Genomic DNA, 27,238 nt, shown 5'->3' with positions numbered 1-27,238 from the left:
AAGCAACGTGTGCCTGATTTGAAAATGTATTCAAATATTTCCCAAGTGTTTGAAAAAACGCTAAGGAAATAACTTTGGGAAAGTTAAATCTTTGGGACATCTTTGGGAAAGAAAAATCTTTGGGAAAAATGAAATTTTAAGTCAGATAAATTTTAACTATTCCATAATTATTAGCAGTAGACTAAATTTAAAAAATTCTCCTGTATGTTACAATTAGAAATTCTTTCTGGTCTTGAGTCAGGCAATTAAGAGTTTGAAAATGACAAAAGAAACTACAGAGAGCCCACAGGTATCTAAGCATAGAAGTACTTTTTATATAATAATTCATTTAAGGAAAGGTGATTCAGAAGTTTAAAATTGGGGGCCCGGAGAGATAGCACAGCGACATTTGCCTTGCAAGCAGCCGATCCAGGACCAAAGGTGGTTGGTTCGAATCCCGGTGTCCCATATGGTCCCCTGTGCCTGCCAGGAGCTATTTCTGAGCAGACAGCCAGGAGTAACCCCTGAGCACCGCCGGGTGTGACCCAAAAACCAAAAAAAAAAAAAGAAGAAGTTTAAAATTGGGAAGTAAATGGAATGGAGAAGGTCCAGTCTCTTATGTTTTGTTAAATTGGCTTAGAAAAGGTGTGTGACATAAAAGAATGAACCAGGCTATGCAATTGCTGTGGCATTTTCAAAAAATTACTTTAACTGAATTAATTACTATATGGAATTTATCAGGACTAAGAATTTACCATTTCAAACTAATGTCAGAATTCAACTGCATTTTAATCCAAAGATCGTGAATAAATCAAGGTTAAGGGATATAAAGTGGTCTTTTTCCTTAGAAATTAGGAGCCTTAAAACTGTCATCTATAATTTAATATTTAAAAAAAAAACTCCTATAAAATAGAACCTATTTAAAAGGGCAAAATAAATGTTAGTATTTAGAAATATTTATGGAAACCCAGAACATTCAGTGTGGGACTTAAGCTCTCATCTCTACCCCTTTAACATCATATCTAAAATATGGTTCTGAAACTTACTCGGTCTACTTACTGTTCTCTTTTAGGAAAAAGAAATCACCTGTTAACCTCGCTGAGTGATTTATTTAAGTGAACAAACAGCAAGTGCCCCTTATATACACTTAAGGCTTCTAGAGCCTCCTCTGGATTTTTGGAGAGAAAAGGGGTTGTTGGCTAAACCCACCTATGCTCAAGAATCGAAGGGTTTGGGGATTGAACCGGGGTTGGCTACAAGCAAGAAAAGCACCTTTGGACTGTACTATCTCTCAGGCTCAGCTCCTACAGTCACCTTTAAATAGTGTCAGCATTCCTAAGGGGTGGTATCACTCTTCTTGGGAAAAACTGATTTAAAGTCTACAAAGATAAAAAAATATATATACTAGGCTAAGTAGTTTAACCAAGGCTACATAGCAGCAAATGACAGTACTGAATCAGAAACAAGACTGACAAGTCTTGCCAATGTTCCTGTAAATTAAATGCTCTTATATATATAAATTGCCAATTCAGTTTGAAAAATTAAAAAAGATCAGTACAGTGCCAGCAGCTAAATGTAGTGAAATTTCTTTATGAGCCTTCATAATAATTCCAATACTGTACAGACTGAAAAATGCACTCAGGATATTGAATAAGAAAAAAAATCTCTGTGATCTACCCTGGGATTTTCATAACAGAACAAGTACATATACCTCTGTCTACCAGAAACCATGACATTTTTTTAAAATTTCTAGAATTTAAAAAGACATGCCTTCATCTGGGAAAAAGCATATTTCTGTCCCTACCTAAAATGAAATGTCTCATTAGATCATTCAATAACCCAGGCCCTGATTGGGCTAGAGTTCATAAAACAAGTTTACTCCATAAGTAGAGATTCCTAAATCCTCAGGGACCATGTTCAAGGGAACATTGATAAGTAAACAGAGATCTTATACTATGTTCTTAGGTTCAGCAGAAGGATATATGTATTTTTGATCAATATCCAGTTTCAACAAACTGGATTTGACCACAGTTAAGTGTTTGTGCTTACAGGGTGAGATCTGTAGGATGTCAGTGAGTGTAAGACAGGAAGGACTTAAACACAGCCTGACTTTCTAACACATCCCAAATTTGTATAATGCACAGACTACAAATGTCTGAACATATGCAGGAAAGTTTTCTATGAGCAAAAATCACTCAGAGAAGGTTGGACAAAGAAAGGCAGAGGAGGGATGCAGACATCGGGAGTACAAGAGACCACGGATAAGGTGGAGGGGGGGTAAAGGGTTGCATGAGAGACAAACACTGGAGCCAGACATGAGTTTGGGGGAGTTACAGGATACATTCTTTTTCTCTACTTGGAATGTTGATTTTGAACATTTTAAAACATAAAGACAAAACATCTCATTAGCCAAGGGCAGAATCCCTTGATCTCAGACTTGGTCAGATCCCCACCCTTCATTTTAAACCCTCTTGGGAAAGACTTCTTCTTTTTTATTTTTTGTTACAAAAGTAATTGCTAAGAGGTTAAAGGATAACAAAACTATAAATTATGCCATGGAGCTAAATACACTCAAATAGAGTTGCTGGAAAGGGCACCGGCAAACTCTTTGCTCTAAACAGAATTTTATTCTGTGGCCAGAAGTGCAGGTAAAAAAAAAAAATTGTAAATTTGAAAGTTGAACTTCTCCTCCTTTCGCCTTAACTCCAATGATGAAGATTATTGAAATTTTGAACTTTTTTTTTGATGGAAGGATAAATGATTTCTTTTTCTGATGTAAAAAGAAATGATTTTGCTTTCAAAAACTGTATTTCCACCAATTTGTTCATGCTTGCTTTTAGGATGGACATGGAACTCAAATTATTGTCAAGTACAGTAACATCTGCCCCTCGCTTCCTCTATAGAAACTAGCCCAAAGTGTAGGTCCTTGGTTAAAATCAGCCCAGTCAAGACATATTCCTGAATTTGAATAGAAAAATTGCCCTTCTCGTTCAAAGATCACGTATATTACATATTATTAGGTATAAGTATTAAATTGTGTGATTCTCACAATTGGGGGAACCTTAGAGAATAGGGATGGGTGAGAGACTGGACTATCTGAGCACTATTAAGGAGCCCTCCCCAATTTCCCCTAAACTAGACCACACATAGAGAAGTTTGGCACTCTGAAGGCCTTCTTTGCCATTTTATGAAGAACTGTTTGCAAATGAAATTAACTAAAAGGGAATAGATCTGTGTAGGTTGAGAAAGTGCAGCTGAAAGTTAATGGCATTCAGAAACTGGGAAAAACAAAAATAAATGTTTGAATAAATATTATTGGGAGATATATATATGTCTGCTTTGCTCTGGTCCTAAAATAATCACTTATCTAAGTATTTTACAATGCAGGAGATCCCATGAACAAATCTTTTTGCTATTGGATCAATTAGAAAAGAAATAGACAAAACTATGTCTGGAATGCTTTCAACATCATCATGAAAAATTCTGTATCTGAGAACTAAAATCCCACCAACTATTCCTATTGCTTTCAATTGATAGGTCTGTTCATGTATCTCTCCTATTAATGCTTTTTGTCTCTTATTGAGACATAAACTAGTACAATAACTCCATATTCAATAAAATGTTTAGCTTTTGACAGTAAAAGAATCCAAATTCTGAGCCTGGGGAGATGGCTCTCCTGTCAGAGGCCCCAAATTTGACACCAGGAACTACTCCCTCCCCAGTCCAGTGAGCCACTGAATGTTCCAATGGTCACGGAGCATCACGGGCCTCAGCATCATTATTGTCAGGACAGGATTACAAGTCCTAGCATAGTCAAGAATAGGCTTACAGTCCCTAAGCTTCACTTCTCAAAAAGATGAATTAGCTACTTCACACAATTCAATACTAACAATGTTCCCTCTAAAACTATGTCAACTACAGCCTGCAATGCTTTCCGAAGCATAACCAAAATTCATCCTGCACTGATTATTCTCTATTTTTGCCACCTCAAATCTAACTCAATTGCAGTTCTCATTCCTTTTGTTGCCCTCCTATTATATATTTTTCTATCTTAACTGCCTAATACTTAGAATAATATTTGCTAGACTAAGTCTTCCTGAATCTTCCAGACCTAATTCAATGGATGTGCATTCCGCCTTGTCTTTTACCCAGTACCTGTATGTTTAAATACTAAACTGATTCCTATTTAGACCATAACACTACTGTTCGTAAACCCAGTTCCAGTGCACACTACCCTCCTCCTGAAAACAGATGTTATTTGCTCAGATAACCAACCTGCACAGATGTAGCCCAGAAAGCAAGTATTGGGATGAATAATGCTCTGTGCAAGTATCCCCTTCTTTTTCCCATCTGGTAAGGAAGGTGTAACCTGGAGAGCAACAAGCCATCACCAGGATTACTTATTTGACTATATTATAAAAGTAATATACTTAATTTTGTTTTTATTTGAAATCACTCCTGCTCAAAAAATTTGACTAAACATGGTATCAACTACAGAACAGGAGACAGTTACATCCACAGGAAACACCTTACCCCTCTAATTTCTAGACCTGAAGAGAGAGACTGACAGTATTTTGTTTTTATATTTTGTTTTATTTTGTTTTGGGGACACACCAATGGAACTTGAGTTCTGAACTCTGATTCTAAATTCTGAATTCTGAACTCTGATTCTGCCTTCAGGCTATATGGGATGCTGGGAATTTAACCCAGGTAGGCCGCATGCAAGACAAACCCCTGTCTGCTATGCTCTCTGGCTCCAGAATATACTGCTTTTTAACCTTTTTTTTCTATTTTTACCATCAGCCTGTGTTTAAGTCCAATACCTCATAACTTATCTTTTTTTGGCAACAGGCTGCACCCAGTCAGTAGTTTGGAGGGTGGAAATCAGATTCATGTTGAAACTCTTGGCTTTGCAATGGTCAGCCTGGTGTTGTAGTGCTAAGGAGACAGAGGGTTACATCCAGCAGTGCAGGTGGATAGAGGTGAAATTAATCTAACTCAGGGCCTCAGGCAGAACAAGTCACTTACATTTAGGTCAGTTTTGCAGAATAAGGATAGCTCTAAAAGTAAGAATGTCACTAAAAAGCTTCACATTATCTGTTAGGTCAAGCATTTAAGGCTATTTTTTCTCAAGGAATGAATAATTTTGCCTCTTCCCCTCTGTCCTTTTAAGGGGCATCTGAAAGCTTTTGCTTAGAAAATAAATTTTGATGATGCACTATGGAACTCCAGTGGCATTATTAGCTAAATAAACAACAATGCCTTTCTTTATTTCAGTGCATGCTATGACCTAAGACATCTTTTTTCCTTTTTATGAAAGTAGCTGTTCTCTTAAAGTTTTATCATCCACAGCTTGCACAGGTTTTGTGCAAGCTGGGGTGAGAAATCTCTCCTTGAAAATGTATCCATAAAGTAAAAAGAAGAAAATGCATATTTGTTGGAGTTCAGCATGGCAGAATGAATCCATTCAGTTTAATCCCTCCATAATAAATTACTTATTGGCTTGCTAAAAAAAAGACACAGTTATGATATGAGCTTAAAATATAGTTAACAATGCAATCTAACCATAAAAACGGCCCTCTGTATTTACCATTTCTGAAGATCAGTGGCATTTCATTTAATTTGTCTATTTATGTCTGCATTTGTTCAGACAATGAGCTACTTGAGTGTCTGAGACATACACTCACTCTTCTCTATCACCTACCACAGCGCTAAAGAATTGCTTGACAAAGAAGAGCAATTATGTGAGCAAATAATAAAAGCACCTTAATTCTACTGCAAACAATATGAAGAGCAAAACTGACTCAAGGCTTTTTATTACTGCATATGTGTCATGACAGCTTTGCTCAGGGATCACTTTTGACAGTGCTCAGGGAGTGGAATAATGCAGTGCGAGAGTTCAAACCTGGCTCTCCTACATGACAGACTATCTCACCAGACCCCCAAAATATTTTTATTTCTAAGAAATGAACAACTTTTGATCAATAACTTTTAGAAAATTTGCTTGTTCCATGGATTGTATTGAAGATTTCCATCAGTCTCTAAGATGTTTCCACACTGAACCAGTTACAGTAATTTCTCTAAAAGCTACTCAAGTCGTTCTGGTGAAGAAAAGGAACTAACTTAAATTAGGTTGATAAACCCATGCTTTCTCATCATATTATCTTACATATAATTAGATTATCTATTTCTAGAGAAGTACAAAAGTCATAAAAATATAAAAAGTGATATTTTCTACTAAAAATGTACTTCCTGGAAATACCTCATGCCTTACAGATAGAATTCAGTAATGTTATGTCCAATGAATTGTGTAAAGCAGAGAACTAGAATGCCCTTGTAGATGCACAGTTGCTTTTTGCTGTATCTGTTAATCAATTTCACATATAAAAATAGGTAACTGTATAGATAATAGAAATTTCTCAACTTTTCCAGTAGCGTTCAAACACATGTGCGCATGCGCACACATATACATATACACACAGCACATGCACACACAGTACTAATCTTTTCCCTCCCTATTTTCTCGGTACCTCCACCATCTGGCCTGCATATTCTGCAGGCTGTAAAAGCAATAAATCTAATCTGTGCATGACTTGTTTTGCTTTTTGTACCAATGTCAATCATCAACAGCAGACAAACATAACTTACTCTTTTTCTTTATAAAGGCGATTGGAGGGGCAGAAAGGGCTATACAGGGAAAAGTCAAACATTTCACCTGAGACTGCCTTCTTTTAAAGACACAGATATATAATGTAGAGAGTTTGTTTTTCCAGATCCTTCTTGTGTCAAACTTGAAAAGAAATTAAAATGGGGCAAACTTAAATTCTTAAAACACATTTTGAAATTTTGTATTTCAGTTTCTTAGTATGACTATCGAGAAGAGTTATTTTCCATTTTTCTAAAAAAAAAAAAAAAAGGAAGGAAATGGGCAAAAAAACTGAACTTAGGAAGATCAGGCCTTGAGAGGAAAACATATCAGTTGTTTGACAAAGGTCTACTCTTCAGTCACACAGTGGACAGTCCACGCCAGCAACATTTCTTTTGCTACATTTGAACTAAAATTGCTAGATAACAGTCTTGAAAGAAACCATTATTTTTTTATGTGATAGTACAACATCAGGAAAATAAAAACAGGTTTATTTTTGAGAGGGCAAAGCAGCACAAGAAATATAGATTTTGGAGAGGTATAAAAGGTTCTGAGGCCTCTTTGGAATCTGTGATTTCTGAGCTACAAGAGAGCAGAGGCTAATGACAAGGGTTGCTGCAGAAGCGGCCCTGACTGGGAACTTGCCATTCCTCTCACCTCTGCTTCCCACAAGTCTTCCACTGCAAAGAGAAAACTCTGCAGAGGAAGACAAGATGAACTGCCGCCATTAATCTGTGGACTGTCTTGTCCATAGCTGGAAGACAGCAGAATGATGTCTTTAAAGTATTAGACAATAAATAAACATACAATTAAAAACTCTACATCAGATTAACTAACTTCCAGAAACAAAGGTAAAATACAAAAATCACTAAATAAACAGAATAGATATTTTATATTTCAAGAGATTTCACTTTAAAAAATGGCTAAAGATACTCTTTAAAGAATACAAGTAAGGGGCCGAAGAGATAACATGGAGGTAAAGCATTTGCCTTTCATGCAGAAGGACGGTGGTTCAAATCCCAGCATCCCATATGGTCCCCCGAGACTGCCAGGAGCAATTTCCAAGCATAGAGCCAGGAGTAACCCCTGAGCGCTGCTGGGTGTGACTCGAAAACCAAAAAAAAAATACAAGTAAAATGATATAAGTATAATTAATCCAATAAAAAATTCCAAATGAAAGAAGAAATAGTTCCCTAATAAGCCCCAGAGGTCAAGCTGACAAAACACGTATCAGAAGTGAAGCGAAACAACTTAAATAATAATAATGAGTGAATCATTTTCCTCTCCCAGTGAATTGTTGGAGCAGAACATTACCATTGAATTGTATGCAGCATTGTACAGAAATACTTGCACTGTTTATTGCAGGAAATTCCCACAGAAAAAGTTATTTCTTCAACTGAATAGATATAGTTTCCAAACTAACCTGAAATCCTTGACTTCCTGAGGACTTAGATCTGGAGCTTCACCCAGTCAGATGAAACAGGTCTCCACATTAAAAAGTTTATGTAAAAGAAAACTTCAAATTCTCAAACCAAACAAACAAACAAAAAAAAACTTTTGGTTTTCCTCTATTACTAAATTTGTAAGAGTGATTTGGAATGTTAAACAGGAAATTCTGTTTTATCTTATCAAACTAGCATAGTGATATCTGAGGAATAAACATCCCACAGTAGCAAAACTGTTCTTGGGTAATTTTGCAGTACGGAAAAGAGTAAATAATCTTGTGCTTTAGACGTTAAACTGATATAAATTTCTGAGGTAACCATTAAAACAGAAATTGGTGCATGCTTTCTAAATTACTAGGAAAGAAAAATAGAACAAAAGGAGTTGAATGCACGAAAGAAAATAGAAGAAACAAAAATTATCATAAATGGAATATAAATAATAATAGCATGGAGCCAGAGACAGCATGATACCTATGATGAAAGTTTACTTTTCACATGGCCAACCTCAGTTCATCCAAAGTACCCCCACAGGGAACCCCAAGCCCTAACAAGTGTGATCTCCGGGTACCAAATCAGGAATAAACCCTAAGCAACCTTAGATGCTCCTTAAAAGAAGCATTGAATGCAAATTATGTGATTTTCAGATTAAACCCTTTTGGGAGCAGGAAGGCTCTTTAGCAACACTGCAGAGCCTTGGGGTTATTGTGAGGGAGGGCAGACAATATGAAGACCAATATCAAACCTGGGGCCACCCACTTGGAGTAGACTTCCTGGCACCTAGATTAAAGTTTACAAAAAAAAATATTTTTTCTGGACTTTTCTTTTTAATACTATATACATTAATGTCATAATATAAGCTCCCAAAACACACAAAGACACACATACTTACATGAACACACCCACAAATGAGGGCATGAGACAGTTAAATAGACATAGACATACTAACACGACACGAACAAGGACATGGGGTAATTGGAAGTAAAAAATACAAAGAATATCAAGCAATTAATAGCACATAAGTATCAAATAATAGCACCTAATGCTGCTGCATTAATTTAAGCATGGGCTTTGAAGCATAAGCAAAATATCACATAAATTTAAATAAAGTTGCATTTCTGAGCTTCTGTGCACAAAATCACAATGCGTAAAAAGAAACATAAGGAGGCTGGCCTAATAGCACAGTAGGTAGTGTGTTTGCCTCCCATGCTGTTGACCCAGGTTAGAACCCTGGCATCCCCAGAACTTGCCAACAGTGATTTCTGAGCACAGAACCAGAAGATAACCCTGAGCAATGCCAGTGTGGCCCCCCCAGGCCAAAAAAAAAAAAATTAAGTTAAAATTCCTGCCTCAAAAATAGGCAGGGGAGGTTGGGTGAGAGGGAAGAGGACATCAAGGAAGGTGAAAGAAAAACTGGGGACACTGTTGGTGGAAAATGCTCACTAATAAAGATTGCTGTATATTGTACGACAGTTACTCAATTATGAACATTTATTTTGTTAAAAAATAAAACTGTGGGGCCAGTGATGTGGCGCTAGAGGTAAGGTGTCTGCCTTGCAAGCACTAGCCAAGGAAGGACCGCGGTTCGATCCCCCGGTGTCCCATATGGTCCCCCCAAGCCAGAGGCAATTTCTGAGCACTTAGCCAGGTTTAACCCCTGAGCATCAAATAGGTGTGCCCCCCCAAATAAAATAAAAAAATAAAACTGTATAATGAACAATTTTTTAAAAATAGTGTTTAAATAAAAATATTTTAAAAAATAAAACAAACAAAAACATCCACAACAGGTCGAGAGAGGTAGATATAGTTCAATAAACTGAGCATTTGATTTGTATTTAGAAAGCCTGAGTTAGATTCTTATCCCAGATGATTTCTAAAGCACAGCCACGAATAGCTCCTGGGCACTGCATGGTAGGATCCAATCTCACCCCACACACAAATAAAGAAAAAACTGATAGATGAAGCTAATCATTCTCCTTATGCTCTTGTGAAATTTATCACATTATACTCAGTAACTGATATGAACAAGAAAAGAACTTGGGGAAAAGGCAGATGCAATCAGCACAAATACAAAATAATTGATTTAATGATTATATGCAATTTGCTGCATTCCATAAATGAAGACAGTACCTTCTGTTCAAACACATTTGAAAAATTTAAGTGCTTTGTCAACTGAAACTATCTTTTTATTCATTTTTTTGGTTTTTGGACCACACCCAGGGGTTTACTACTGCCTATGCACTCAGAAATCTCTCCTGGCTTAGGAGACCATGTGGGATGCTGGGAATAGAACTTCGGTCTGTCCTAGATCAGCCACCTGCAAGGCAAATACCTTACCACTGCACCACCACTCCAGCCCCAACTGAATCTTAAAGTTCAAATAATCACAAAGCATCCAAATTCTTTATCCAAACTGCAACCTATTAATGAAAAATTGTACTTAAAATGCATTTTAAAACCTTATGCATATATATGTGAAGTGTACAGCATGCCTGTACATGGAGAATTATTTGAGAATTAAAATTAGTTATATAAAAATCTCAAATGAGAAAAAAATTAAAATACCAGGTTTGAATGAAAATACTTCTAGCAATGTAAGAAATCAACCTCATGTCAATAATAAACCCACCACCTAGAAAGTGTTCTATTGCAATTCATTTTTGTTGTTTTGGTCACCTCCTGGTGCACAAGGCCTATTCCTGGCTAGAAATGTCACCTGGTAGTACATAGAGGACATTTATTGTGCTAGGATTTTGAACCAGGGTCAGCAGCAAGCAAAACAAGAAACTTACCTCCTCTGCTATCTATCTTGCCCTGACCCATCTCTTTGCAAACGATATCTAATGTGAAGACTTATTCAGACAATTTAATACTAAAAGATATTCTGCAAAACAACAAAAATGCCAGAACTATTAAAAATAAATATGAATACCAAGAAAAGACAAGGAGAGGTTTTTTAAAGATAAGTTACATATAGAATAAAATATTTATTATTAACTAAAATCATGGTAAGAAAACAGAGCATTAAAGGGTGCTGAAATTCTGAACTTATGAGACATATGGATTCACCTTGAAATTAACCTATAAATAGTAGCAGTTTCCTAACAATATTAATTTTTGTGCATGTTAAAGTAGTACTGAAATGACATAAGAAAGATCCTAGTTGATACCACTATATAAACTATCATCATTTCTGTAAGGATGATACCTATAGTTTATAGCATATTTAAAATAAATTTGTTTATGTTTGTTTGTTTGTTTGTTTGTTTGGGCTACACTCGGTGGTGCTCAGGGATTACCCCTGGCTCTGCACTCAGAAATCACTCCTAGCATAGGGGACCATATGGAACGCAGGGAATCAAACCTGCATCCATCCTGGGTCAGCCACAAACTCCCTACCACTGTGCTACCACCCCTGCCCCTAAATTATAATTCTTAAAAAATGCAAAGTTTTAAAAATAAGCAACTCAAGAGGAAAAAATGCTTAGCAAAGTCAGAAAATTTTTTATATAAGTAAGCATATACTTATACAAGCATATGGAGAAAAAGTCAACACTACTCAGTACTGATATGTGAAAAAAAACTTTTATTACCAATATCAAAGATAGTTTCAACTTTAACCTAAATGTTCAAGACACTGGTCTCAATGCTATTAAAAATAGTCAAAGTCATGAATAAAAAAAAAGGAGGAGTACTGTCACAGACTGGAGGAATCTATGGACATCTGATGTCATGTGCATTATTTTTGTCCTAACAGGATCCTGAAATAGGAAATACCCCAGTAGAAATATTTCTGATCAAGAGTATTTACAAGGGGCAGAGCAATAACATAGCAGTAGGGTGTTTGCCTTGCATGTGGCTGACGTAGGATTGACCTCAGTTCCCGGAGCCAGGAGCTATTTCTGAGTGCATAGCCAGGAATAACGCCTGGGCATAATCGGATGTGGCCCCAAAACAAACTAACTAAAAAAAGTATTTTAAAATGTCAATTTCTTACTTGTATATACACATTATAATAGCATGATGATAGAATGATGACTAGCAATGAAAGGACTTGGTTTCATTGTATTTGGATAGGGCACAAATAAGCATATGACAAAGTGCTCATTTCCACTTATTATCAGGGAAATGCAAATCAAAACATTTAACTACCTTTTCTAGACATCACTCCCTCCAAGCACAAAACTATTAATTCAAAAAGATCTAACCCAAATATTCAACTATGGATGAATGGCTCAAGAAGAAATGGTATATTTCTGGAAGATGGTGCAATAGCCTGGCAGGTATTTGCCTTGCATGTGGCCATCCTGGGTTCAATTATCTGGCATCCCATATAGCCCCCAGAGCATCCTAGAAGTATTTCTGAACACAGAGCCTGAAGTAACCTCTAAGAGCCACCAGGTGTGGATGGATGGACACACACACACACACACACACACACAGACACGGACACGGGGACACACACACACACACACACACACACACACACACACACACGGATACACGGACACATGGACACCCCCCCATAGTGCTTGTTTCCAAAATAAAATACTAAGCAGCTGTAAAAGGATAAAGCCAGGCTACCTCCTTTTATAGAAATGGGTCTAGAGCACATCATGCTGAATGAAGTAAGTCAGAAAGAGAATATATATAGAATAATGTCTCTCACGTATGAGATATAAAGATATTCAGTTGAACATAAATTGTCAAAGATAAGTGGATACCTGATCCACAGAACTGAATTTTCAGGAGGCAGAGAGAGTTGGATGGGTTGTGGGAAAATAGATGGGAGGAAGACACTCCAATGGTGGGTTTGGTGCTGAAACAAAGTTGCACAAAACTATCTTACTGGTATTACAACAAAAAGGCTTAATAATAATAATAATAAATTGCATAATGTAAAAAGAAAAGTGTATAGAGAGTACAGAAGGAAGGTTCTCACTACAAGCAAGTGGTTGCTTCTGGCCACCCTGTTTCAATCTCTGGCTCCTCTGAGCAATACCAAGGAACATACCTGAGCACAGTCAGAAACAACTGTGTACTGTGCCCTCCCCATAAAATAATGAAAAATTGATGGAAGAGTAATTTTGGAAATAGGATGCAATGGACTTGGACGGTGAGTACAGTTGGGTTTTATAGAGGCAGGATGCTGTGTTCCTCAAATTGTATTATAAGCAAATGATTAAATTAGCTATACTCTAAAATCATTATTCCAAAAAGAGGTATATGGAAAAACATAAATCTAAATTGAATACCACATTATTTTTGTGTTTTGTTTTTTTTTTATTGTTGTTGTTTGTTTGTTGGGCCATACCCGGTGATGCTCAGGGATTACTCCTGGCTATGCTCTTAGAAATTGCTCCTGGCTTCCCTAACTATATGGGAAGCTGGGAATCAAACCCAGGTCAACCCTGGGTTAGCCATGTGCAAGGCAAACACCCTACTACTGTGCTATCACTCGGGCTCAGGATCCCACATTTTAAAGTCCATTTTAATTATTTTTTATTTTGTTTATGGGACACAGCCTATAGTATCCTGGCTCTGTGCTCAGGGATCACTCCTGGAAGGCTCAGGCCACTTCCTGTTTGCTACCAGGGATTAAACCCAAGTTGACAGTGAGCTCTCGCACCTCAAGTTCATTTATGAATATGTAACCCTAAAATCAGAAATAAGATAAAGACACTCATAAATAAAATACATAGATTCACAAATTTGGCAGGAGATGGAATAGGAGTTAAAAAATTTGTAAAGAATTTCTTCACAAATAATATATTTTTACACCTGCAAAATAATTATAGAAATTATTAAAAAATAAGAGAGCTTATTTCAAGGTATAAAATCAGTACTAAAATTTTCCAGCTATTTTGGGTACTGATATTTTATAAACAGTAATGTATATTGCAAAAATAATTCTCAGAGCCATTATTACAGGCTGTTGATTAGCTTCATTATGAGTCAATTCAAAACTACTGTAATAAAAGTCACAGATTTCAAGAAACTTGGTAAGTTACTTATTTTTAAAAGTATATTAAAAAGTAGTACGGTTATAACAAAAGGGGAACAAAATGAGATGACTTGTCTATTGCATAATTCCAAAATGTTGCAATAATCAAGACATTATTATTTCAATACAGCAGACACAGATGACCAAAGGAACAGAACAGAAAAATAGTTGGCAATTGACATACCATGATGCCAAGAATGAGTATAAAAGATGTTGAGGCAGTACTAACTACCATAAATAAAACTGCCCACTGTGCATAAGAATAAATTTCAAGGGATCAAGGATACATTAAAAGCAGTGTTGGAGAGATAGTTTGTAAGCTAAGGTATTGCATACAGTCAACCCCAGTTCAATATCAGACTCTGGGTAAGATTCTCTATATATGGCTAGAAATAGCCTTGAGTGACAGTCGTGTCTCTCCACCCCAGATTCCCATTAAAAAAATCAAAGACTTAAAAATTATGAAAATCAAAACTTAAATTATCATTAAAAATGTAAACCAAGGTCATGAGTAGATTTTCACTGAAGTGGAAATGAGTAATAAATAGTCATGTAAAATTTTAGCCATTTATAAGAACAAAATAATTGATAGGCAAATGTTAGAAATATTATATGACATATTACAAAAATAAAATATAAGGCCCATAGAGGTAGCTCAGTGAACCCACTGTCCTTCATGAAGGACAACTGGGCTGATCTCTGTCACCCCACTCTCAAGCACTAGCCTAAGTATTACTGGTGTGGCCCCAAAACTAAACTAAACTAAACTAAATTTACTAAAAATCTAAAGGTTGGTTTGAATTTGATTCTATAGAAATTGTTATCTTTAATCTTTAAGTATAAATACGTCATTTCTGAAACAATAAGCCTATCTACAAAGGATAACACTACATTTTAAGATGGAAGTAAGAAAAAAATAAGTAAATCAAATTGTTTGTTATCTTCAGAATCATGAACTAATCCAAATTCTAATATAGCATAGTTTTGTTTAGTAAACACACAGGACTATTACACTGATACACATTTAAATCTGAAAAAAGATAATTTACTCTGAATAAGGAGGTATGTAAGGTAATATATACACATGTGCAAATTTATAGAGAATCAGGTTATAAAGAATAATAAAAATGCTTGTGTGGGGGAATAAGAAAAGAATAAACCAAGGTAATCAATTTCAGAGCTATTTGGTAAAAAGTTTTTCTTAAGTCTATGTTGAATAAAGTTGGCACAAGTGAGGGGAGGTATGCTGGATGGTAGTCCAAGCTTTACTAAATAAATAGTTTATTAAAACTATTTCATTTTTTCCAGAGTGGGTAAAACTGCCCCTCAGGATGGACAGAATGATGGTATGTGGACAGTAATAGAAGCCTTGGGTTCAAGTGAGAGGTGTTTTCTCTTTGTTCACTTAAAGAAGGTAGATTTCTGTGTGGAGTGAGAGGTTGTTATTATTTTTATGTAGAGTGATAAGAAGCCAAATCAGTTTGGGAATGTCTACATAAAAGTATCTATGTGGTCTATGTACATATAAGCACACTTAGTTGTTATTCCTTTCCCATAACACATGAGAGATGTTATGTGACCTCTTAACACTGACCTGTCAAAACTGGAACCAGAGGAAGAGGCACAAGAAGTGCTAAGACCTCACTGGCTACCATTATTGTTATATAATAGTCCTTTGTTTCTAAGCCAGGAGACTCCTGTGTTCCAACCACTATTCCAGAAACCATGCTTGCTAACTTGCTACTCTGCCAGAAGTGGAAATTCTTAACCCCTTCCAGTATTTTGCAAACTTATGGAATCTATATGAGCAGATAAAAATTGTATATAACAATGTGTAAAAGTACCTACATAGGTATTAGTATACATAGTTTTCTATATAAACCTGAATGACTTTTATGACACATACTTCTACAATCTCTGTCTCCTTATCATTGAAGAGAAGGTTTGAATAGCACTGTCCTAAAGATAGTCAGGACAGCCTCTAGTTCTCAGAGTTAAAGATTAAAGATCTTGGACAAAAAATAACATGGAATGCACAGCAGAGAAAGAACTGTGTAAAACTGTTAACTATATAAATGCGAAAGATACAAATTGTGATGACAGCAAGTACAGAGTTTATTTCATCTGTATTGAAATATTTATCTATAATACACCGTAAAATGAAAATTCTCTTTCAACTTGTATATCAAAGAGAGAATAACCCCACGGAGCTCAAGTAAAATATTTTCATGATACACAAATGCCATTGAAGTGAAAAATCTTCAGTAAGACCACCCAACCTTGACAAGTGTATTCACAAAGGAATTAAAGAGTAATATTTGGATGACATACAGTAGGTGGTCTTTTGCGTGGGTGAAATATTCCAGCAGACTTTAGTTCATGAAAACTCTTTAGGAGAATTATGGTAAGTTTCTACCTGGCAAATCATAATGTTTGTTAGCCTAAATTTCTAACTCTGTTTTCAGAGCAGAATTTATCAGAGCAATGTTTTTCTCATAAGTTGAACTAGCCCACCTTTTAAACTCATGCTAGTATGTATGTGTAATACATAGTAGATGCACAACAGAAATGATAAATAATATATTCATACAAACACTGCATTTTCTTGTATTAGTTTATTATTCTATTGATTTAGATTTTAGAAGTTCCAATGTAAAATATTTAGTAAATATAGAAACTTTGGATTTATGATACAGATACATCTATCTATTTGGTTATTTATTTTCTAATATTTGAATTATTTTTTCTGTATGTAGTTAATCATAATTTATTTCAAAGCAAAGGAATTAATGGATATTTCTATGTAAGTATATATATATATTTGTGTTTTTCTAAATATTAATTAAAGTTCTAAATAAGGTATACATCCAATAAAACCTCAAATTTTTCCTACCAGAAAAATGTAACAAGAGTCAAAAAAATTCACATTATAAAACAGGACAGCTTGAAAGACTAGAACAGTTGTTACACTGTTGGAATGTTAAGTATGATAACCTACTTGCATATGTCGTCTTCTGGGTCTTCAAGACCAAATCTTTCATCAAATGTAAGCTGTATCCATACATTTTCTTCTACTGCTACTAATCTCCATACCAGGACCATATTTCTTGGATAAGTATGAGGAAACCGTGGACTATGAATGCTTCCATTAGTAGACACCGTAATAATTCTCTCATGCTGAGGATTCTGTACTCCTAAAGCAAAAACATAGGCATAGAGATGCATTTAGAAGAAACAACTAGAAAATTATAAGATTAAAAAAAAAAGCCTTCGTAATCATTAATATTTTCCCAAAACAAGTCCTGGGTAAACTGAATATAATAATAAAAAACATCATGCTACTCTAAATTTATCCAGAAGAAAATGAATTATTTAAGCAAATAATCTGTACACATTTATACATAAAAGAATCCAGAAAATGAACCTTTTTGTATGCAATTGTTGAAAAGCTATACTATGAATTCTTCAAGTTTACTAAATATCAGAATCATGTTAAATATACGACTTCAAGAATTTGTAAATATGAGTTGCTAGAATAAAGGAAATTTTACATAAGTGCTTTTTTATTTAAATTTTAAAATAAGAACTTTGTTCTTAAAGAGGTAAGAGAGACATTAAGGAAGAAACAGGCCTTGAATGTATCTGACCCTAGTTCAATGGTAACACCATATGGTCCCCAGAGTAGGACTGGATACAGCCCTGGAGGTTCTGAGCATCACAGGGGACCAAAGTCACCCTAACACCCAAGTGCCAAAACAGCACTCACCTACCCAGAGCTTTGCAATAATAAACCATTAACTTGAGAACCCCTAGTACTGACCAGCATGGGAGAGAACGGGTACTGTTTGAGAGAACCTCCCCTTACCAACCCAGTAACTATAAAAATCAATTTGATGCTCTGGTCCAATATAAAATTACTTGCCTTAGGTTTACATATGCAAAATATGACTGTTATTAAGATGTGAATGAAACAGAAATGTATGCATAAAAATTGCACAGCAGAGAAATACAAGAGGAAGTAACCAAATCAATAACATGTTAATTAGTCAATCACAACCTGCATCATAATTCTTCCCCCTTGTTCTTTATTTTTCAGACTACCAAATCTTAGCCCACAAACTGATCTAAAAGGTAGTTTGGGCACATAACTTCTTAAAAATAAAAAAAAAATGTCCAATACAAGTTTAAATTACTTAAAGGACTGGAAATACCAATATTGCAAGCCTTGTATGGCATTAAAAAAACAATGCCAATGGGCCGGAGAGATAGCACAGCGGTAAGGCATTTGCCTTAGACACAGAAGGATGGTGGTTCGAATCCCGGCATCCTATATGGTCTCTAGAGCCAGCCAGGAGCGATTTCTGAGTATAGAGGTAAGAGTAACCCCTGAGTACTGCCAGGTGTGACCCAAAAACAAAAACAAAAACAAAAAAAAACAAAACAAAACAAAACCAATGCCAAAATAAGTGTGATCTTCTTGGTTTGAGATAATAATTAGCACACTGACACACTTGCATTACTGATCAAGGGCTTTAACATGTTAACTTGGATGCTCAAATTTGAAAAGGAGATATAGCATAAAAGTCTTCCACATTTCTTGTACATGGAACCTCTTTATATTGTAATGATGCAATATTATTTATCAGTATCTGTTGAATTAAACCTTATTTTATGTAAAATAGTTCATCCCTGGATTGTTTGTATCGTTTTTTTACAACTTAGTTTCACCCAAAACAAAGATGGTCTTATTTGTAATCCTGGGTGAGTTTACTACCCCACCCAACGGTGATCTCTGTATTCAATAAAAAAGGAGTTCTGGCAGGCAGCTAGAGGAATACTAGGTCGAAGACTGCCTGACTACATGTGTTTCACCCTCAGCCTGGTCTGGATTATTTCTTGTGCGACCTCATTCACCAGGGGCTGGAGATACAGCATGTGGGGTAATTTTACAAGTATCTTATATTATTACATATATTATTACATAACTTTGCGGAATGCTGAGGGCAATGGCTCTGTGGAGAAAAGTGTGCTCCAATACCTTTTGACTCAACAGTTAGAAATATCAGAAACTTATAATAGATCTTTGTAAAATGAGTAGTCATGTATGTAATCCAAAATTATAGAAAAATACTCAATTTATGCCTATGGAAATCATATTCCTTTAAAATACTAAATTTCAATACAAAATGAAATGACAATTTATGAAATTTCTAATACAAACAGTGAGCTTTCTGGGAGAGGGGACACATTCAGTGGTGCTCAAGGATTACTCCTGGCTCTATTCTCAGGGATCACTTCCAGCAGGGCTTAGATTAGATCAAGGGTCTGAAACTCGAGGCACCCCGCGGGCCGTTTGCGGCCCTCCATACAACATTTTGTGGCCCGCGGCCGGCCTTCAAATAACGCAGTATTCACGATTATTCGCTTACCGAATAATCGCAATAAAAATCGCACTAGTAAGAAAAAAATCTCATTCAACATTCGCATACCCCAAGCAGTTCCATTCGGGGTATGCAAATGTTTAATGTGATCTTTTGCGATTTTTTTTTCTTACTAATGCGATTTTTTATTGCAAATATTCAGTAAGCGAAATCCCTTATGCGGCCCTGCCTCACCCCAACTTTGCCTCCTGCGGCCCCCAGGTAAATTGAGTTTGAGACCCCTGGGTTAGATCATATGAATTGTCAATGATCCAACCCTATCTCAATCACCTGAAAAGTAAGCTCCCAACCTACTGTACTGTCTCTCCTTTTCCCAATTCCATTTCTGAGATAAAACCATATATGAAAGACTGTGACACTTACTCTGGATCTAATATGTAAATTAATGTGCATTGATATCTGTGACTTTTCTATATTTATAATAATGGGTAAACAATTTTAAACCTTAAAGACTCTATCCCAGGCCCTGTCCTAGGACCTGCGCAAATACCAAGATTGCTTGCTATAGTGGCCTTATTTTCTCATCCATAACAGAGAAGAAAGGTTCCTGACACCACAAAAACAAAAAACAACAACAACAAATAAACTGTATTAATTTTTATGATTTAGAAATATGTTCTAGAATACTGAACTTCACCCATGCAGTTAAGAGGGAGTTTAGAAAGTTATTGCTGGGCCGCAGTCATAGTACAGTACATCTAATCCTCTCTCACTTTGAGGAAATTAATATTTAAGTCCAGAGCCAAGTGTGAGTCCTGACTGAGTACAGCCAAATATGGCTCACAATACCAAATCAAAGAACAACAAAAATAAAACTATAAGCACCATTATTAATCATTCATTTGTTTCTTTCTGACATCTTTAGAGGGAGAAGTTTCATATTAAAGGATGTGGAGACCATGCTCAGCTTTTCTCAGACATGCTCAGTTCAATGAGAAGGCAGAGGGATTTGGTGTCGAGAGTGCCCTGTTGTGTTACTTAATATCTGGGAAATTACCAGTGGTGTTGAAGGCCTCGAGGTTTTATACCTGTAGGACTTAAAGGCCTGATGGTGTCAAGGATGCATGAGGTTTAACCCCTGTACTAAGGCTCCAGACTCACATCCAATACTTGAACACAATTAACAATGTTCTGGAAATAAACACAATTTCCCATTTTTTTTTTCATTCCTTTGAGTATATCCTGTTCAACCGTGCAATGAAGAGTTTCCTTTCTACGGTTTATTGTTTTATATGGCAATTTAAAATAAACTCTACAATTTTATTTTCCTCCTTTTTCACTTTCTATTATAATTGCATGGCTTTTCTATTTTCTATTTTGTCCACTTTCCATGCTCTCATTCCTTGTAACCAAGTTCATCCTCAGTTTTCCCACTCATTCAATATAGTAAACTCCGTATGTTCTCATCCTGATTTTACTATGATCTTCTCCTGCTGGTGACTAAATTCTTAGGTGACCCTTTTATGTGAACCCCACTCTTGAGGGAGTAAGGTCCAAGAAAAATGTGATAGTGTGATGATGGTAATGGTGATATTACCTGTTCTTTTTTATTTTTTGGTTTTCTGAGCCACACCCATTTGATGCTCAGGGGTTACTCCTGGCTAAGCACTCAGAAATCGTCCCTGGCTTGGGGAGACCATATGGGACGCTGGGGGATCGAACCATGGTCCTTCCTTGGCTAGCGCTTGCAAGGCAGACACCTTACCTCTAGTGCCACCTCTCCGGCCCTGATATTACCTATTCTTAAGAAGACAACATTTGCTGACTAAATTCAAATCGTACTGATTCTGTAGATGGGCTAATCTAATTGGCTAAGTCAAAAACAGGCATATTTCTGAGACTCAAGGTAAGTCAGAGAATGGAAATCCTTTTTTGCGGGGAGGCTGGTTTTGAAAATGAAGGAAGTGTGCATGAAAAAGATGGAAAAGAATGTTCCAGAAGGAGAGTATGAGCAGTTTACAAGAAAATCTTGACCTCAAACCATGAAGGATCAGATTTTGCTGAGATTCAAACCCTTCATATAATGGTCTCCAGAAATGAAAAGAGTTCAGCTGATACCTTGATTTTAACCTTAGAAAATACTGAGCAAAACCTCAGTCATAGCTCTTGGACCTCTACTCTAGAGAAAAATAAATACTTAAAGGCACCCAATTTATGATTTCTTTACAAATTATTAAAATGTATCTTTTATTTTGTACAAAGGTGTTTGACAATAATTTTCTTTTGCTTTTCATTTATTGTGCTAAACAAAAGAAAACATTTTGTCTGGATAAAATGAAAGTTAATAATATGATTATCTCCTGGGCTGCAGAGATAGCTCAAAGGGCCAGAGCTCATGCCTTGCATATTATAATGGTCCTCTCAATTGATCCTTCTGATCACATGATTCCAGAAAAAATCCTAAACACTAATTGTGAGAACAGTCTTTCATCACCCATGGTGTGGTTCCAAACCATAGGAAACAATATGGTTCTAAGAAATGTAGACCCCTTGTGAAGTTTATCGGTTAACTGCAATATTATTAAGGTTAATAAGGCAAAATAAATTTAGTAATTTATAGTTATAATTCTTAAAGCAGGTTTTTTCAATCTTTTTCAATTTTGTTATTTTAAGGATGAGTTTAGCATTATTTCTAATGTATAATTACAAAGATAAAGATAAAGCATGCATATATAAATGCATTTCAGTATAGACTATGCACATTACAATATTATTAAATGTGCATTAAATGACACAGGATCTTTAGATTAAATAAAATGTCAAGTGCTATCATTCTTTTCAATGCCTAGTTTCAGTTCACAGAAGTTAGTTTATCTACAAAAAAACAGTTGTGTCTTAATATTATTATCTAATACTGATGTTGACGTATTAATATGTGAAATAATCAATAGCTCTATATAATGTATGATTAGTATATCTTAGAGCACACAGATTTAAAAATTTGGTTATGAGAAATTAATAAATTCCTTTTAATTTTTAATTTAAAAATTGCTTAAATTATAGATATATGCCAGTTTTCTGAGGTACTTATTTAGAGGTACTTAGAGCATGTTCTTCCTATTTTGGCAAAGTATATACATACATAGAGCGCACCACATGTATATATTGCTAGAGATTAAACCAAGTTCTCATACACATAAGGCAATCACTTTACTACTAAGTCACAGTGCTCAGTATTACTCCTGGCTCCACGCTAAGAAATTGCTCCTGGGGGGGACCATATGAGATGCTGGAATTCAAACCACCATCCTTCTGCATGCAAAGCAAACGCCTTACCTCCATGCTATCTCTCTGACCCCAACAAATAATATTTTAATAAACAAACTTTCTACTTTCTTTTACTAAAATATAACTTTTGCATCATTCATCTCAAAAATTCCTTATATCTTTCAGGGTACATTTTACAAATACAGCAGCAGTGTTTACTCATTTATACACATCTAGAAAATTACATGGCTATTAAAAGATCTAATTCTATTTTTTTATATCTTTACTAAAAGATCTCCTGACTAAAATATACATAATTAAATTATGTTTACATCTCTTGTTCTTTTAAACAATTCATTAAACTATAATTAAACATAGTTTAAAGGCTAAAAATATAGGTCTTATTCAAATTTCTTTTTAAGTTAAATGACTGTTCCCAAAAGCTCATTCCAAAATGCACTGGGGATCATCACCAAGCACATATGATTTACACATGACCATCAGTTTTTATTATACCTCAAACATCTAGGCCTGTAATCAGAAAGAAAAAAAAAAAAGAGAAAAAAACAACAAACTAAATTCTATGAAATTAAGATTCTGAATTTATAGCTGTTATTGAAAAAAATGATCTTTCTAAATATGTAACTTCTCTAGTACTTCAGGAATTAACAAAGACATACTTTTTAACTATTTGATCAAACAGTTTATATTATCATGGCTAATGGAATGTTTACGCAATAAAAGTCCCAATTAAAGGCAAGGGAAATAACTGAATTGGCTGTGTGCAATGCCCTGCGTGGAAATCTGGGTTCAGTTACTGGAACATTCCCTTAAGCACTGCTGGGGAAGACCCCAGCGCAAAAGCTGGTTACAGCCCACAAAAAATATTGGGTGTGACTCCCAAGCAAAAACAGAAAAAAAGAAGTACCAATTAGACAAAACTTTTTTGGTATTTTTTTGGTTTTTTTTTTTGTTTGTTTGTTTGTTTTGTTTTGGGTCACAACCAGAGGTGCTCAGAAATCACTCCTGGCAAGCTCAAAAAAAATCCATTATGGTTGCTGGGGTTCAAACATGAGTGAGCTGCATGCAAGGCAAATGCTCTACTTGCTGGGCTATTCCTCTGGTCCCTAGTTTCTTTAAAGATGCATTTTTAATGAAAGAAGGTAGAATTAAACAAATCAAATAAGCAATATAATACTTGAAAAAAATTCATAGTAAAGATTATACTAAAAACAGGTTTTTGGATAATATGCAACTAATAAAATCACCCATGTCCTTCATGCTAGTAGTCTTAGTTGAATAGCTGAAAGTAACTATAGTATAAAAAATAAAATAATAATATCTCCTACCCTGGCAATGTTTCTGAGTTCTGAAACTAACTTCCGTTTCCTGTAGATGGGCAGGCCTATTTCATAGAAATTTATATAAGCAATTAATAAATTTTTAAATACGCTCATTGAGGTTTCCAATGTGTTTGCCTCTAAATACATTTTTAAATATTTGAGAGCGGGTTGCACCCAATGATGCTCAGAGGTTACTCCCGCCTATTTCTGCACTCAGGCTTTGAGAACCATATGGGATGCTGGGGAGCAAAACCAGGTTGGTACATACATACATTTGTGTATGGAAAATTATATAATTGGCTCTCAATATATTTTTTTTGACTTTTAATAGCTGGCCACAATCAGCTATGGTAAGAACTTACTCCTGGCTCTACAGTGAGGGATTATTCCTGGAGAATTTGAGGGACCATAAGGTAGGTGTTCCAGGAACCATAGGGGTTCCAATAATTGGACCTGGGTCTGCTGCATGCAAGAGAATTGGCCTATCCACCCACTATCTCTTTGACCTCCATATTTCTAAATACATACTAACTTCACGTTGAGTTTTCAAAAGTTATTTCTGCAATAGTCAATTGCACTTATCTTAAATATCAGCAAAAACACATTCACTGATAAGATTTGTGATTTTTATGCACTTCTTTTATACTCTCCATAAAGCTTTGTCATCTAATAAAATTGTTTATATAGCTCTTTCACATTTGTATTTATTAAGCTAACAAGTTTCACTCTGAGTAAGCATAATCATATATGATTTAAATAGATATTATGTATATTAATAAATATACATATGTGAGTGTGTTTATATTTCTTCAAAACCTATTGGCTCTATAATTTGGTACCTTTCTTTCTAGAAAATGCATATAAATTCCAAAGTTTATGTTCCACAGCATGAACACTCTTTTCCGTAAATTCCTGTTTTATAGAAGTAGGAAATTTTTGAAGACTTAATGTTTTAAAGTCTGGCTATAAAATACCTTTGTACTTTTGTACAAAACTATCCTATACCAAACACTCAGACTACGATTTCTGCATTATCATCCTCTTCATTTATCATTTCCCAGCATTAGGAAGACAACAAATATAGTGTTTTCTACATCGAGTGTCTGCAAATTATAGGAATAAATTTGTCTATGGAAAATTAAGGTAAGATATTGCTCTACAAAAATAAATCATAAAACAAATATATTGTTTAAAACATTCCCAACTTATGTTCTTGAATTTCTTAGACAACCATAATTTTATTCTTAAGGGAATGAATAGTCATAAAATCATAAACTGAAATCCTATTTTATTTCATTTATTGTTTCAGAAAATTATGACATCAGAAATAAAACAAAGCTTTGTTATATTAATGTATTCAACTTCTAGAAGTTCAACTTAGGATCATTTCTAAACTAGTCATACTAGTAAAAAAACATCCAACTGTCAAAATTCACTTCAGATACCAAATATTTTGGATGCCATCTTTGATTTCTATTGCGTATATTATCTAAAAATTTTATTTTAAGCACAATGAGTGTTGAACTTACTTTTCAAACATAATAAATTCCTAGGAGGTTGAAATTTATATAAATGTATCTCACTGTCTGGCTCATATATAACTCATACATATTGATAATAAAAAGAAACATGACACTCAGAACTTGTCAATTTCACACATTATTCCACTATTTCATCTTTTATAGCCAAGTAGTCAGTGACTTTACATATAAAGATAACTTATAATTCATATTATCCCTAATTAAAGTCTATTCATATTTGATATGTTACTCAGTTTCTTTAATAAAATGTACATATATGGGACTGGAGCAGTGGCGCAGACGGTAGGGCATTTGCCTTGCATGTGCTAAACTAGGACGAACCATGATTCAATCTCATCAGTGTCCCATATGGTCTCCCAACCCAGGGACAATTTCTGAGCACATAGTCAGAAGTAACCCCTGAGCATCACCGGGTGTGGCTCAAAAACCAAAAAAAAAAAAAAAAAAAAAAAAGTACATATAGATTTCAGCTAAAGATTACCAGGGTTAGATTACTTACTATAGTCATTCTTTTATCTTAAGTCTGAAAAATAAATCAATAGATGGTAAAATCTGCTGTTTTAGGGAGGACATACAAAATTGGACATACATAACCGGACTCAATTTTCTCATAGTTTTAATTGAATAAGCAATACACAAAGGTTTTTAGGCAGTGTTGTCAAGCTTTGCCAAGCGATGCCAAGTGTTGCCCAGATTTCCAAGAGGAAAGTATGCTATAAACTCGATTTGGCAGCAGCTTTAGAAACACAATTATTTTGCACCTAATGCGATATTCAAGAATTCAACCATTAGTCTCCTAACTATTAACACTGATATGAAATGAAGGGTTGCAAGAAGTTTATAGCAAACTGAAATGAGAGAAAATTAAGAGTGAGCATCCTGTCAGCCTCCATCACCACCGTGAAGCAGCCAATAAGTGAACAAAGCTGACTGATCTAACCGGGTGCTAAATTCACTCAGTGCAGGCAAGGTTTAAATGAACACATTAAGTGTTAATCTAATGGCTCACTTCCTCACCCAGCAATACCTTAAGATTTGACAATTTTGAATGTAGAAATACAGTTCAAAATACTATAGTATAACATGGCAGCACAGGAAAGCGGAGCTAGATCCACATCTAACCCACACAGTAAATGAATTAATCACTGGACATTTCAGGTTCATGATTAAGTAAAACAATTTTACTATGCAAATTCATTAGGTTTAAGCTCTTTTTCTAGGACCTGAGAGAAAATACAGTTGGCTAAGTATATGCTTGCCCTCAAGTAGTACCAGATTTGATCCCTCGCACCATACATCCATAAGGTCTTTTAGGTGCAACACCCCATGCTGACTCTGGAACACAAATCCAGGAGTATCATCCTACTCCTCAAAAACAATAAGTGCAGCCCCATAAAAAAAATGAAAGTGTTTATCTTATACATGTGATCAAAATCATTATGATTTTCCTGGGGTAGCTTTAGTTTAGGTGAATTATTCTAGTTCTAGTTTACCATTTCCATGCTCTAAAATACTCCAACTGGAATCATAAAGGCCATACTTTATAAATCATGAAGGATGTACTTATAATCTATAAGTTCCTCTGGTGATGGAACATAATTATAAAAGCAGTAAATATTTGACAGTACAAATGTT

The 27,238-nt window shown here is 35.2% G+C and overlaps 1 protein-coding gene across 1 annotated transcript in view; it reads right to left on the bottom strand.

The window, feature by feature from the left end:
• PDGFC (platelet derived growth factor C) overlaps positions 1-27,238 on the bottom strand; it is a 218,649-nt gene that overhangs the window by 80,065 nt on the left and 111,346 nt on the right. Inside the window, exon 2 of the mRNA XM_049769629.1 lies at positions 17,070-17,265. Within this exon, the coding sequence (XP_049625586.1) occupies positions 17,070-17,265 (196 nt within the window). The remainder of the gene's footprint in view (positions 1-17,069; positions 17,266-27,238) is intronic.

Source organism: Suncus etruscus, chromosome 3 (assembly GCF_024139225.1).
Source record: "Suncus etruscus isolate mSunEtr1 chromosome 3, mSunEtr1.pri.cur, whole genome shotgun sequence".
NCBI classification, from domain to species: Eukaryota; Metazoa; Chordata; class Mammalia; order Eulipotyphla; family Soricidae; genus Suncus; species Suncus etruscus.
Note: the sequence above shows the minus strand (reverse complement) of the source record. Positions and strands in the feature narration are given on the sequence as shown.